Source organism: Pristiophorus japonicus, chromosome 15 (assembly GCF_044704955.1).
Source record: "Pristiophorus japonicus isolate sPriJap1 chromosome 15, sPriJap1.hap1, whole genome shotgun sequence".
Classification (NCBI taxonomy): domain Eukaryota; kingdom Metazoa; phylum Chordata; class Chondrichthyes; family Pristiophoridae; genus Pristiophorus; species Pristiophorus japonicus.
In genome coordinates, this window is record NC_091991.1 from 156,295,278 (window position 1) to 156,309,098 (window position 13,821).

The following is a 13,821-nucleotide window of genomic DNA, read 5'->3' on the forward strand; positions in this document are numbered from 1 at the left end:
GGTGCCCCATGGCTGAACACATTTCTTTCATCTGATGTCTAAACCTGCAACTTTGTCAGAGTGAACACTGGCTGAAGATCGGGAGCTCTAACCCACGGATTCCAAGTCCAATTATGGTACCTGTTTTGCCACCTTAGCTGTGATTCGCTAACCCAGTGACCAACATCTCTTGATCTGTATGGATAAACTTGCTGAACTATAGGGGCAGTGACTTTTAACTTCCTGCTCAAATTATCTGCAAAACTTGCTCTTTTCATACCCCAGTTTTCCGTGCCAGCTGTAAAAAAAAAAGTAAACATTTCAGGACCCGTGAAGAGATCCACAGTTGTATGAATGTCTCCTTCCATTTTAGCAATGAAGCTTTGATCTGTATCATAGCGTGTCACTGAAGGAAAGCTTTAGCTGGTATTGCCATTGTTTTCAAAAGATAGACTGAAGCACCACTTCTGTGTCTAGACTCGGGAATTCTAGTGAGAAAGGGACGGTTTGATTACATGCCAGATGTTTGTGTTTGTGTTGGTCACATTGATCCACTTCTGTGAAAAACCGGTTTGGTTTGTTTCATCCTTTTGGGGGAAGGCAAAGTGTCAAAGCCATACTGTCATTGGCTTAAGTTAAACAACATCTAGACCTGGAAGGCTGAGGACTCCTTGTAAACTGTGATCAGGTGAACAAGAGTCGAGAATGCCCTTATTCTCGCAGAAAGGATTCGAATAGCATTTAGGAAGAAATCTCTGGGAAGTTTAAGAGGAATTGGATAGACCCATAGGGCTGAACTTTAAGGAGTAAGGCGTATTGGGGGCTGGTGGGGGGTTTCCGACTCTTAACGGATTTGCCTGTGAGGCCTCTGCTCCCCGCCCGCAGCCAGCCAGATTGAGAGACTGGCTGCAGGAGGGTAGGCCTGCGGCACTAGGCCACACAGGAGGGAGGGAGAGTTCGCTTGGGGGCCGAGCTGTTAAAAGGATCAGTGTGGGGGGGTGTCGGGCAGAGGATATGGGCGGCGGGGGGGCGGGTGGAAGAGAGGATCGAGGTGGGGAGGTAGATTGATGGGAAGATCGTGGCTAGCCTCTGGATGATGTGGGGGTGGAGGGGAGGGAGAGAGGAGATCCTGGCCAGCCTCAGCATCATTGGTGGTGGCGGGGGAGGCCTGCGGGGGTGAGTTTCTGATCACAGGAGGTCGAGGCACTTCCTGGACCCAGCAGTCCCCACCTTGCAATAACTGCTGGGTGTTCCGAATGATGTAAAACCCATCCATGTGCAGTTAAAAACAAAATGGAGGTTAATAAAGATGTTTTCAGCCTGATTATAATATTTAAATTGATGTACCGCCTCTTGGGAGCGGATTGGCTGCCCGCCCTGCCTTGCTTTCTGTTTCGCCTCCGTTAAAACCGAAAGTGGGCGGGTTGGAGGTGTATCAGGTCGGGAACCCGATTTTTAATAATTTAACTACCCCCATGCTTCAAACCCACATGTTTTTTTTTACGTTAAAATTGCCCCCATAGTTTCACCTCCTTGATGTGGGCCTCTTATCATATCTTAAAAGGGGAAAAAGTTCCTGTTATCTCGCTAGATCGGTTTTCAGTTTTTTTTTGTGGAAGGATATACTGTAAGATAGGGCCTGAGATAATTACTCAAAGACATCTGCCCCTTGGGGTTGCAGCAACAGGTTTTCGAAAATCGTAAATTTTCAAAAGTAGTCATATCATCATATCCCATTAAATAAAGCTGAAGCACTTTGCTTTAGAAATTCTGTTCAACATTTAAATTAAAATAATCTCTTTTGACCCCGTTATGTAAATTGTTAATAAATACAATCATTCTGTTCTTTCTAACTTCCAGTTGTTTACCCATGAAGTTGCTGACAACACTGAAATGTTGTGGGAGTTTGTGGTGATGTAGGAATTTTTAGATCTAATTCCATTCCTCCACTTCAAGGGTATTTTAAAATATCTCTTTCTTGTGCTCAACTTGCAAGTATTTAAACATTTTGAAATATTCTGGTATTGTTCCTGAGCAACATTTCAAGAGTGGAGTTGTGAAGAATGATAAGTTTGCTATATTCGCCATGAGTGAATGTTACAAATTCAAATTATTTGCAGTAAATCCTATTTATGCCAAACAATGAATATAGGCCTGATTATTCAGTGGTGGTGAGCTACTCACTTCACTACATTGGCTTGCCCGCTCACCATTTTATTGAGGCCTGCAACTTGCCTGAGGAAACCAACATACCCGAATGCGACCAGGCAGTTCAAAAGTCGTTGGAAGCCTATGCAGCACTCATATGCGAGGCTGATTATTAGGCTCTCGAAAAATTAAAATGATAGAGGGCCATCCCACAATGTGACTGGAGCCCCTCCGCAGTGCTCCAGCTGCACAACATCTGTTTTAAGCAGACACTGAAGGGAAAGCGATCGTTATATGAAGGAAAACCTACCCGGTGCCCCGCTTGTTCAGTTGCCATCTTTGCTGCAGTGCCTGGTGACCCTCCATGACGGGAAACTGCCTCGGTGCAGAGCAGCCGGCTACCCAAGCTCTAATCTCTCGGCACATCATGAGGGGCGCTCTCCGAGCGCCAGGCCCAGAGATTAGGGCTTCGGCAGCCGGAGAAGGGCAGCTGGCTGAGTGCCAGTAAATGAATAAAACAAGCTGACCTTTCGCTGTCAAGTGAGCTCTTTTGTACTAGGCAAGCTTAGGCAAAATTATAGTTTCCTGATGCCGTTTCTCCGCAGAGCCGAGCCAAAAGCCAAACCTTAGAGAGAGATCATGGAGCTGCTGGCGGAGAGTGGGAAGATTCTTGTGAGGTCAGAGGAGCTTCCAAGTCTTCTCTCTCTCTCTCTCTCTCTCACACACACACACACACACACACACACACACACACACAGCTACAAAAGACTTCTCTGGCGTATTTGGAACATCCTACAGTGATCCCTTTACAACTGGCATCGGGTCCCTGATTTAAATATTTTAATATGGCTCCTTCCTGTTCCGAGCAGGACTGCTGGCCATTAGAAGTGGTGCCTAAAATATAAGTTAATACTGATCGCACTAGCCCAGGCCCTATCAACGGTAAACCCCACACTTCATGCCTTATGGCACATAGATAAGAGAATATGGCATAAATGTATTTGTTGCAAAAAGCATTTGCGTCCCAATATGTAAAGAAAGCACATTTCTTCGGTGACGTAGAAAATCAAAAGCTCTCCGATGATCAGTAAAGGCATTGTCAGTTTGAGGATTATTTTTAGAATTGTTTAACCAACTCGTCAACTTATGTCTTATATTTTTTGCCTACAAAATAGTAACACTTTACACTGTCTGAAAATAATCATTTGGATCTGTAAAAATGTACAGCTAATTGGCAATGAATGAGTTAAACCTGTACATTCCATTGTTTTCTCCTTAAATGTATCTATCTTTCCTTCTTTTTGCTTCACTTCGGCCTTTCCTGCCAACACAAGGGTACGGTTTGAAAGAATTAATACAATGCCCATAAAAGGTCACAGAGCTGGTAGGAGGCTACCGAAAAGGCACCAGTCTTTCTCTGCCAGATCTTTGCTGAGGTACCTGCGATGTTTGTGCTTGGTGTGTACAGCATGCGAGCTGCTCCACTAATTTAGTAAAGCTGTGGATACACGCCAACAATGTCTCATATATTGTGTCCTTGTACGCAAAAAGAAATAATTTTGCTATAATTTATGCATGAGGTCTGCATTTATCACCGTGCTTTAAATGGCAACAGTATACAGATGTAAAATGCAATGTGTGCAATTGGCAGCCTTTGATGATTTGGTGCAATGCATATTGTGTGCAGGACACGCAGTGGTTTCTGACCCAGTCTAACTTTAACATTTTTAATATGGACTGTGCAGAAATGACATGGAGAAAAATGCAACCGTGCTCCATCTTAAGCTGCAACCTTTCACACAGGATGTTGAACTGAAAATTTGCATCATTTGCAGTCTAATTATACCCCCAAAATGCACCAGAGTCATTGAAAGGTGTGCAGTAATATATCCATTTCTTAATATTGAAATGTTGTATGACACAATTGGTTTTGAAGTAGTTAATAGATATTTTGCCATTTAAAGTCTAATTGAATGGCATTGTCATTTTACCGGGGTCTTTAATAGCCATGCAGCTTTGCATGTGGGATGGTTTTGGGCACGCATTTTTATTTTCCCTCTTTGAAGGCCTGGTTGCTTTTAGACCTTGAATGGACATGATTAAACATGCAGCTGTGGAATCGGACCCGAGCAGTTACACTGTAGCTCGAATCCTGCAAATAAACCGTTAAGAATCTTTGACCAGGAGAAGGGAAAAATGATCAGAGCTCCCTGCATTTCTGCCACATTTGCATATTGTTAATCGAATGGTTGCATGTGTGTATGAACTTTTTGACACCTGTGTTTAAAAGCATGAATGCACTGACTAAATGGCCCTTTGTTTTTACCACAAAAATCTGTGGCATGCAAGACAGAAAGGAACCATGTGACTTGCCAGGCGAGGCCTTGCCTCTTTTCACATATGTTTTGCTATCTCTAAACCAAAAGAGGCCAGCTCCTCTAGAGCTGCCGCCCCTCAAACGTCATACGCAGTTACTCTCCTGATGTCTGGTTAAAGAATCGTCCTAGAACAACTGGGATTGAGAGCGGCACAACTAAAAACAAGGGCACTGTAAATGGAAATCGTCTGGAAAAAATCTAAATTGATGTAAAGTCTTGTTTTGAAGTAGAACTGGATGGTTAAAGACTTTTTAACCCCAAAAAAAGAGAACAGTAAAAAAAAGAACTTGGACGAGTCATGACATCTTTAGTGAGCTGGCATGCCTTCCCTAATATTGAGCAGGTACTGCAAATTAGGTCTGGTTACTTTGTGTTTATTTTAAAAAATCAGGTTTGTTCACTGAATGTGAAAACACCATCTGTTTCACTGTCTGTCCGCAGTGTTATGGTTTAAATGTATGATCTTGTTTGCATTTGATATTTTACCTGGGCTATGGCTGTCTTTATACTTGGTGCTCATTTCTGTTTGTCAATTCATCAGTGATTGATCTGTGCTTGTGCTGTTTTAATCCTGCTTTAATTGCAAAGTAGATTTAGATTAACATCCAGCCCAAATGCCTATAGGCGCAGCTTGTGATGACCCTGGGTCTATACCAGCAGCATGGGCTGACCCTGGGTCTATACCAGCAGCATGTGCTGACCCTGGGTCTGTACCAGCAGCATGTGCTGACCCTGGGTCTGTACCAGCAGCATGTGCTGACCCTGGGTCTGTACCAGCAGCATGTGTTGACCCTGGGTCTGTACCAGCAGCATGTGCTGACCCTGGGTCTGTACCAGCAGCATGTGCTGACCCTGGGTCTGTACCAGCAGCATGTGCTGACCCTGGGTCTGTACCAGCAGCATGTGCTGACCCTGGGTCTGTACCAGCAGCATGTGCTGACCCTGGGTCTGTACCAGCAGCATGTGCTGACCCTGGGTCTGTACCAGCAGCATGTGCTGACCCTGGGTCTGTACCAGCAGCATGTGTTGACCCTGGGTCTGTACCAGCAGCATGTGCTGATAACTTTATAACCAGTGTATTTCTAACAATGTTTTTCTTTCCTTTTATGCTGTATGTTTACTGTACTTTATTCAAAGTTACCATGATCACAGGTTCAAGTCATTTAATAATCAACAATTGCAAACAGTTGTTTTAATGAAAGTTCCAAAATTTATTGTAGCAAATACACAATACGTCATCAGACTAAAAAAGTATGTTTATAGGAATAGTAATGAGCAATGAATAGTTTAGTAAAACTTTAATTACCGAGTAACTGCGCCTTAATAGTACTGGATAGTTAAAGGAGTATTTTGAAACTTTGAATTTGGAAAGGATGACTGGGATTATACATTTTTTATCTGCCAATTTTAACTTCAGAAAACGTTGCCATCTTGCTAGTGTAAAGTTACACCAGTGCCAAGTGCCATCCAATAACTCACAAAGTGGCCGTTATTCATTTGGCAAGCTATTAGGCTATGGGAAGTTTTACTTTGGAGGCTGATACTATCCTCAGCATTCACATACCAGAATTGCCGCCATTGATGATTGCTCAGGAGCAGGAACCCTGTCCGAATTTTTTCCACCCCTCTTTCAGGGACGCTGAAGCCCACAGTAGTGCCCCTCACACAGGGGATTGAACCTGCAATCTTCCTCGTCTCTCTGCTTCGGTTCTTCACTGGATAAGTTTGTGGGATTATTTGAGGGAGCCTTTCCCACCATTACATCAGTAATTATTGTGTAGGAACTATTTCGTTTTAATATCCTTATTAGTATATCAGGGTATAATTATGGCATTATGTGTGTGATTTAAATAGTGTGAAAATAGAATTGTCTCTTCTGTGAATTCACGGATGTGAACTCATTTACAGCTCATGTGGGCAGTATTTATATTTTATTGTTTCCACTAGATGCAGGTGCTCAGGTGTTCACCCGGTTGACATGATGGGGCAGGTGTTAGAGCTCTGGTGCAAAGCTGGAATAGCTGTGTGCACACAGTTGCAATTTGAAGTTTCTAGTTCCAGACCTTTCGCAAAAAAGGGTGGGGGGTGTAAAGGCTATGCAAGGTAGCAGTGTAAACACTACAATGCTGGGGTGTACAGGTGACCTCGATCAGCTCACCCATTATTCTGTGCTCAGAATAATGTATGGTGTCGAACATTTGCTGCTTGTAGCCTTTAGCCAAACAAACGCATGAGGTGGCTATCTGAGCGGCTGGGGACACTAGGACCACCTCACTCATATTACAGTGTTGCTAGAGTTTGGGCTGCTTCCAACTGCTGCACTATAATATAAATACGGCATCGGTCTCAAATTGCTGCAGTTAAAGGAATATTTCGGCTGTATTTCCCAAGATTTCCTCACCCAACTATTTCCACTTTGCTCCTCTCTTTAAAGGGATTGACTTTTGTTGGACCACAGTACAGGCTCACGGTTGGGAATAGTTCTCCAGTGCCTCATTTAAGTAGCTCACACATTTGTTATGTGTGAAACTGTCAGCAAACTGCAACCACAGAAGACACCACAACACTGCTTTATCCTGTCTCCATCTAACCTGCACACACACAGATGTCTGGATAATGTTAGCAGTAAGAAACCTGGCTGACTTATTTTCTAATTATATATTAGCTCAGGGATACTGGAGCCAATTATAGCACTCTACCTCACCCCCCCATCTTGTTCCCCCATCCTAACTGAGGCAGGCAAACGACACAGAATGGGAATTGAACACAGCTTCCTGCAGTACTACCCCACATGATTCATTTGCCTACTGGGCCACCATTTATAAGGCAAGCATTTTGGAGCCAAGTCTTTACAAGTAATCCCATCATACCCATTTACCGTAGCACCAGATTGCTTCTTTTAAAGAAAGAAAGAAAAACTTGCATTTATATAGCGCCTTTCACGGCCACAGGATATCCCAAAGTGCTTTACAGCTTTACTTTTTGGAGTGTAGTCACTGTTGTAATGTAAGAAACGGCAACCAAATTGCGCACCACAAGCTCCCCAAAACAGCAATGTGATGAGCTGTTTTTTAGTGATGTTGATTGAAGGATAAATATGGGCTAGGTACCGGGAATAACTCCCCTGCTGTTCTTCAAAATAGTGCCGTAGGATCTTTTATGTCCATCTGAAGGAGCAGACGGGGCCTCGGGTTTAACATCTTATCTAGAAGTCACCACCTCCAGACAGTGCAGCACTCCCTCAGTACTGCACTGAAGTGTCAGCCTAGATTTTTATGCTCAAGTCCCTGGAATGGGACTTGAACCCACAACCTTCTGTCTCGGAGGCGAGCGCTGTATTTAACTTCAAAATGGATTCCGCTCTTGCAATGTGCCAAAAACAAGGAGTCCTGTGATTCATATATTTCAATGGCCTTATTTAGGTCAAAATTAAAGCTTGTACTATACTATATAGCTCTGGAAATGTATATGGTGTATTAACAATTTATCCCAATCCCAATGCTGGTCTACATTTCTATAGCTCTGTGAATATATTTATATTTTAAAATCAGCAGCCAAGCTCTGAACTGAAGGGGAGGGTGTTCCTGGTCCTAACACTTAGTAGGCAAGCCATTTGCCAGCATTGATCACATCTATTTAATATTCTTAATCTACAGTGGGTCAGGTCAGTGAACTAGAGGCTTGAGCACCTCCATGATAAATTGTTAAACACGATGGTGTTTAATCTGCCCACAATTTTTAATTTTAATCAAAATGACAGACAAAATCTTGGGGAGAGAAGAAAGACCGCCTTATATAAGAACATAAGACACAAAATTCCATGGAGGTTCCACCAGTCTCCCGTTGTAACTTTGATGGGACTCCCTGGAAAATGGAGTATAGAATCATAGAAAAATTATGACATTGAAGGAGGCCATTCAGCTCATCTTGTCCATGCCGGTCAAAAAAGAGCTATCCAGCCTAATCCCACCTTCTAGCACTGGGTCCATAGCCCCTTAGGTCACTAAGTGCACATCCAAGTGCTTTTTAAATGTGATGAGGGCTTCTGCCTCTACCACCCTTTCAGGCAGTAAGTTCCAGACCCCCACCACCCTCTGGGTGAAAAGTTTTTTCCTCATCTCCCCTCTGATCCTTCTGCCACCTACTTTAAATCTATGCCCCCTATTTAATGTCCCCTCTACTAAGGGAAATGGGTCCTCCCTATTCACTCTTTCTATGCCCCTCATAATTTTATACACCTCAATTAAATCTCCCCTCAGCCTCCTCTGTTTTAAAGAAAACAGCCCCAGCCTATCCAATCTTTCCTCATAGCTAAAATTTTCCAGTCCTGGCAAAATCCTCGTAAATCTCCTCTGTACACTTTCTAGTGCAATCACAACTTTCCTGTAATATGGTGACCAGAACTGTATGCAGTACTCGAGCTGTGGCCTAACTAGTGTTGTATCCAGTTCCAGCATAACTTCCCTGCTCTTATATTCTATGCCTCGGCTAATAAAGGAAAGTATTCCGTATGCCTTATTAACTACCTTATCTACCTGTCCTGCTACCTTTAAGATTCTGTGGACATACACTCCAAGGTCCCTCTGTTCCTCCACACCTCTCGGTATCCTCCCATTTAATGTGTCTTCCCTTGCCTTGTTGCACCTCCCCGGATTGAATTCCATTTTCCACTTTTCTGCCCAACTGACCAGTCCATTGAAATTTTCCTGCAGTCTAAAGCTTTCCTCCTCACTGTCAACCACACGGCCAATTTATGTATCATCTATTAATATCTTTATCATGCCCCTTACATTTAAGTCTAAATCATTAATATATACTACAAAAAGTAAGGGACCGAGCACTGAGCTCTGTGAAACCCCACTGGAAACCACCTTCCAGGTCACAAACACCCATCAACCATGACCTTTTGCTTTCTGCCAATTTTGGATCCAATTTGCCACTCTCCCTTGGATTCCATGGACTTTTACTTTTTTTGATCATCATGCCATATGACACTTTGTCAAAAGCCTTGCTAAAATCCATGTAGACTACATCAAACACACTGCCCTCATCGACCCTCCTTGTTCCCTCCTCAAAAAATTCAATCAAGTTAGTCAGACACGACCTTCCCTTAATAAATCCATGCTGACTGTCCTGATTAATCTAAATGAAAGTTTATACTGTACCTCAGAATTGATTCCAATAATTTGCCCACCACCAAGGTTAGACTAACTGGCCTGTAATTACTTGTTTTATTCCTTCCTCCCTTTTTAAACAATGGGACAATATTAGTAGTTCTCCAATCCTTTTGTGCCACTCCTGTAGCCAGGGAGGATTGGAAAATGATGGTCAGAGCCTCCGCAATTTCCTCCCATGCTTCCTTTAATAGCCTAGGATATATTTCATCCGGTCCTGGCAATTTATCTACTTTCAAAGATGATAAACCCTTTAATACTTCCTCTCTTACTATCTTTATCCCATCCAATATTTTACTCTGTTCCTCTTTAACTTTAATGTCGGCATCATCCCCCTCTTTTGTGAAGACAGCCGCAAAGTATTCATTAAATACCTTATCTACATCCTCTATCTCCACATACAGGTTATCATTTAGGTCCCTAATAGGCCCTACTCTTTCCTCAGTTATCCTCTTGCTCTTTATGTAATTATAAAACATCTTTGGGTTTTCTTTGATTCTACTTGCCAGTATTTTTTTCATGCCCTCTCTTTGCTTTCCTAATTTCCCTTTTAATTTCACCCCTACACGTTCTACACTCTTCTAGGCTTTCTGCAGTATTGAACTCTCGATGTCTGATATAAGCTTCTCTTGTTTGCCTTATCTTACCTGTATGCACCTTGTCATCCAGGGGACCCTACATTTGGCAGTTCTACCCTTTTTCTTTGTGGGAACATGTTTACCCTGAACCCCTTGTATCTCCCTCTTGAATGTCTCCCAATGCTCTGACACTGATTTACTTGCAAATAACTTTTTCCAGTCCACTTTTGCTAAATCACTTCTCAACCTAGTAAAATTGGGCTCCCCAAATATAGAACCTTTACTCCTTTATCCTTAACCATAACTATGCTAAAACTAACTGAATTATGACCACTACCACAAAAATGCTCTCCCACTGATACTCCATCCACCTACCCAGCTTCACTGCCTAAAATGAAATCCAGAACTGCCACCCCTCTTGTTGGGCTGGCTACGTACTGTTAAAATAGTTCTCCTGAATGCAATTTAGGAATTCTATGCCCTCTATACCTTTTACACTGATTGATTGTATCCCAGTTAATATTAGGGACATTGAAATTCCCCCACTATTACTGCCCTATTGTTTTTGCACTTGTCAGAAATTTGCCTACAAATTTGTTCTCCTATCTCCCTCGGACTGTTTAGGGGTCTGTACAGATTTGATCCCCAAAATCCGGAATCTAGAATGTTCTGGAATCCAGACACCAGGCCGATCCATGGCGGGGTCGTCTGGAAACCGGAAAATGTTCCGATATCCGGATTCCCCCCCGGCCCGACTTCGCCCCGGCCCCCCTCCCTCCCCTTTACCTCGGCTGCCCGACCTCGTCTACCTCGGGCCAGACAAGGAACTCCTCCACGGCGGCGGGGTCCCGCCCGAACATTGCTTTGGTGGCGGCGGCCCCGCCCGATCAGGTCCTCGGCAGCGGGGCCCGTCCGAACACTTCCTCTGTGCGGCTTGGGCCCGCCCGACCACCTCATCGACGGGGCTGCAACCCAAACAGCTCCTCGGCGAGCACTCCCCCCTCCCCTTTCTGACGTTCTAAAATCCGGAAATACCCGAACGTGGATGTTTCCGGATTTATGACGTCAAAAAGACGTTCCGAATTCCGGAAAAACACGAAAACCGGCTCGGCCTCGGTCCCGAGGTTGTCGGATTCGGGAGGTCGAACCTGTAGTACACTCCCAGCATTGTGATTGCCCATTTTTTGTACTTTAGTTCAACACATATAGCCCCATTTGATGATCCCTTCTCACAGCTGTAATTGTTTCTTTAACCACTATTACCACCCCCCTCCTTGTTTAACCCCCTCTCTATCTCATCTGAAAACCCTGTAACCATGAATATTGAGCTGCCATTCCTGCTCCTCTTTAAGCCACGTTTCAGTAATCGCTAAGATATCATACTTCCACGTGTCCATCTGTGCTCTCAGCTCATCTGCCTTAGTCACTATATTCATTGCATTTAGGTATATACCATTAAACACAACCTTTGTTTGCTCTGCCTTCCAAACTCTCTTACGACTCTTCTACCTTCCATCTCTAGCTCTTCTTTTCTCCCTTCTGAATCTATGCTATGCCAAGCTAGTTTAAACCTTCCCCAACAGCGCTCGCAAACCCCCTCGCGAGGATATTTGTCCCGGCTCTGTTGAGGTGCAACCCGTCGGGTTTGTACAGGTCCCACCTCCCCCAGAGCCGGTCCCAATGCCCCAAGAATCTAAAAACCCTCCCTCCTGCACCTTCTCTCCAGCCACACATTCATCTGCTCTATCCTCCTATTTCTGTATTCAGTGGCGCTAGGAGTAATCCGGAGATTACTACCTTTTGAGGTCCTGCTTCTTAATCTCTTCCCCAACTCCCTAAAATCTGCCTGCAGGACCTCATCCCTATTTCTACCCATGTCATTGGTACCGATGTGGACTATGACCTCTGGCTGTTCACCCTCTCCCTTCACAATGTTTTGCAGCCTTGACCCTGGCACCAGGGAGGCAACATACCATCCTGGACTCACGTCTGCGGCCGCAGAAACTCCTGTCTACTCCCCTGACTCTAGTAAACAACGGTTTTCAGCTACTTATGCTATTTTTCTGGGAGTTCCGCCGATCTCCTGCTGCATTTACAGCAGGACACCAGTATTATCCCTGCAGAAGTTCAAGGCAATATAGGGAAGGTAGATATTCCTCCTTGCACTAATGGTAGCAAAGTCAGTGTGAGCGTAAATGAGGTTCCTGACACCCACTTTGTCACTTACAGCAAATGGTGATAAATGTATCCAAAGAGGTAGTGAAGTATTATCGTAGTCCAGAATAAACTGAAGTTAAAGACTAAATAAAAAGTTCTTCTATTATCATCTTTTATGCCATGCTTGGTATTAATCTAATGTTTGAATGTAATTGAACTTTTGTATGCCAACTCTGCAACTTGTGGGAGAACCTTTGCACGAAACTGACCTGAAATGATCACACAGATAATCTGGCCCTCCGCTGGTGCAAGCATGGCAGAATAGAACCCCTGCTCCCCCTAGCCACAAGCCAGAAACCCAAATCTCTGGCACAGGCTCATTTCTATGTGAGGCAGACACATCATACCTCCAAAGGCGCATTAAAGGCACCAATCCCAGTCTGCTGGTCGGTGTTGGAGTGGTGCCCAGCTGCTCGGACAGTGGGGAGGGGTGGGAATTGCGGAGCTCCTTCAGAGCCAAAGAGCCGCCTCTTCTTTTTTTTTCCTCATACAGGACTATTATGCCGGCAATTTAAAGGTACTTCCAGGATCAATTGTCTGTCTTTGGAGAGCTTCTGGGAGTTTCAGAGAGCTGGGAGGATTTGCTGAGGTATTTTAAAAGCAGAATGGGTGGGATTTACCAGGTCTAGCCAGGATCTACTTAAAGTACGGTGAGATGGGGGTGAGGGTTGGTGATCATAGAAGATCTACCCATGGCCCTTCCCAAGGGAATTTAAAAGGTCAGTGCAAGCGGGATGAATTCCTGACATAACTGGGTTCTGCCCTATTTCCAGTCTCCCCTCTTCCACCCACAGGCAGAAATCCAGCTTGCCACCCTCTCTGGCCCCAGGAATTTTAGATCCTGTAGCTTTTTAAAATACAATGTCTGTTTAAACCTTCAGCTTTTACTTACAGACGAATTCTAACCTTTACTGCTGTTCATAAATATTTTTCACTGGTATTTGGTTGGTTGCTGTTTCTCATCTTGCAATGCTTGCTCTCGTTCATTGCTTAATACATTTTCCAGTGTTTTAATAACTTATTTGATTGCTGCCAGTGTTGAAGCGAAGCTGCAGTAAGAACAACACTTTGTGAACTGATATGCGAATATCTACAGGGAACCTCAGCATGACAAGACCAGCAGCTCCAACTTCAAATGAGTTTGTTTTCTTAATTGCCAGCTCCTTCCAATAAACATGTTTCCTACCAACACGAATCATTACACATTTAACACATTGCTTGCAATCCCATCGCTCCACCACAGTGCCAGTAATTACAAAATGTTATGATGCACACATTCCTATTCATCTAATTATAACATTGAAGTCTTTAAACACGATTAGTAGTGAGACCAGCCATAGACATGTT

The 13,821-nt window shown here is 43.9% G+C and overlaps 1 protein-coding gene across 11 annotated transcripts in view; it reads left to right on the plus strand.

Annotated features, from left to right (window-relative positions):
• rhbdf1a (rhomboid 5 homolog 1a (Drosophila)) overlaps positions 1-13,821 on the plus strand; it is a 346,823-nt gene that overhangs the window by 245,705 nt on the left and 87,297 nt on the right. Inside the window, exon 1 of one of the 11 annotated variants that reach the window (XM_070901170.1) lies at positions 3,478-3,563. The exons of 9 other annotated variants lie outside the window; for them this stretch is intronic. In XM_070901170.1, the coding sequence (XP_070757271.1) occupies positions 3,487-3,563 (77 nt within the window). In that variant the 5' untranslated portion in view covers positions 3,478-3,486. Of the gene's footprint in view, positions 1-3,477; positions 3,564-4,662; positions 4,849-13,821 lie in introns of those variants that run through there. One more of the 11 variants, XM_070901171.1, reaches the window with a different exon arrangement.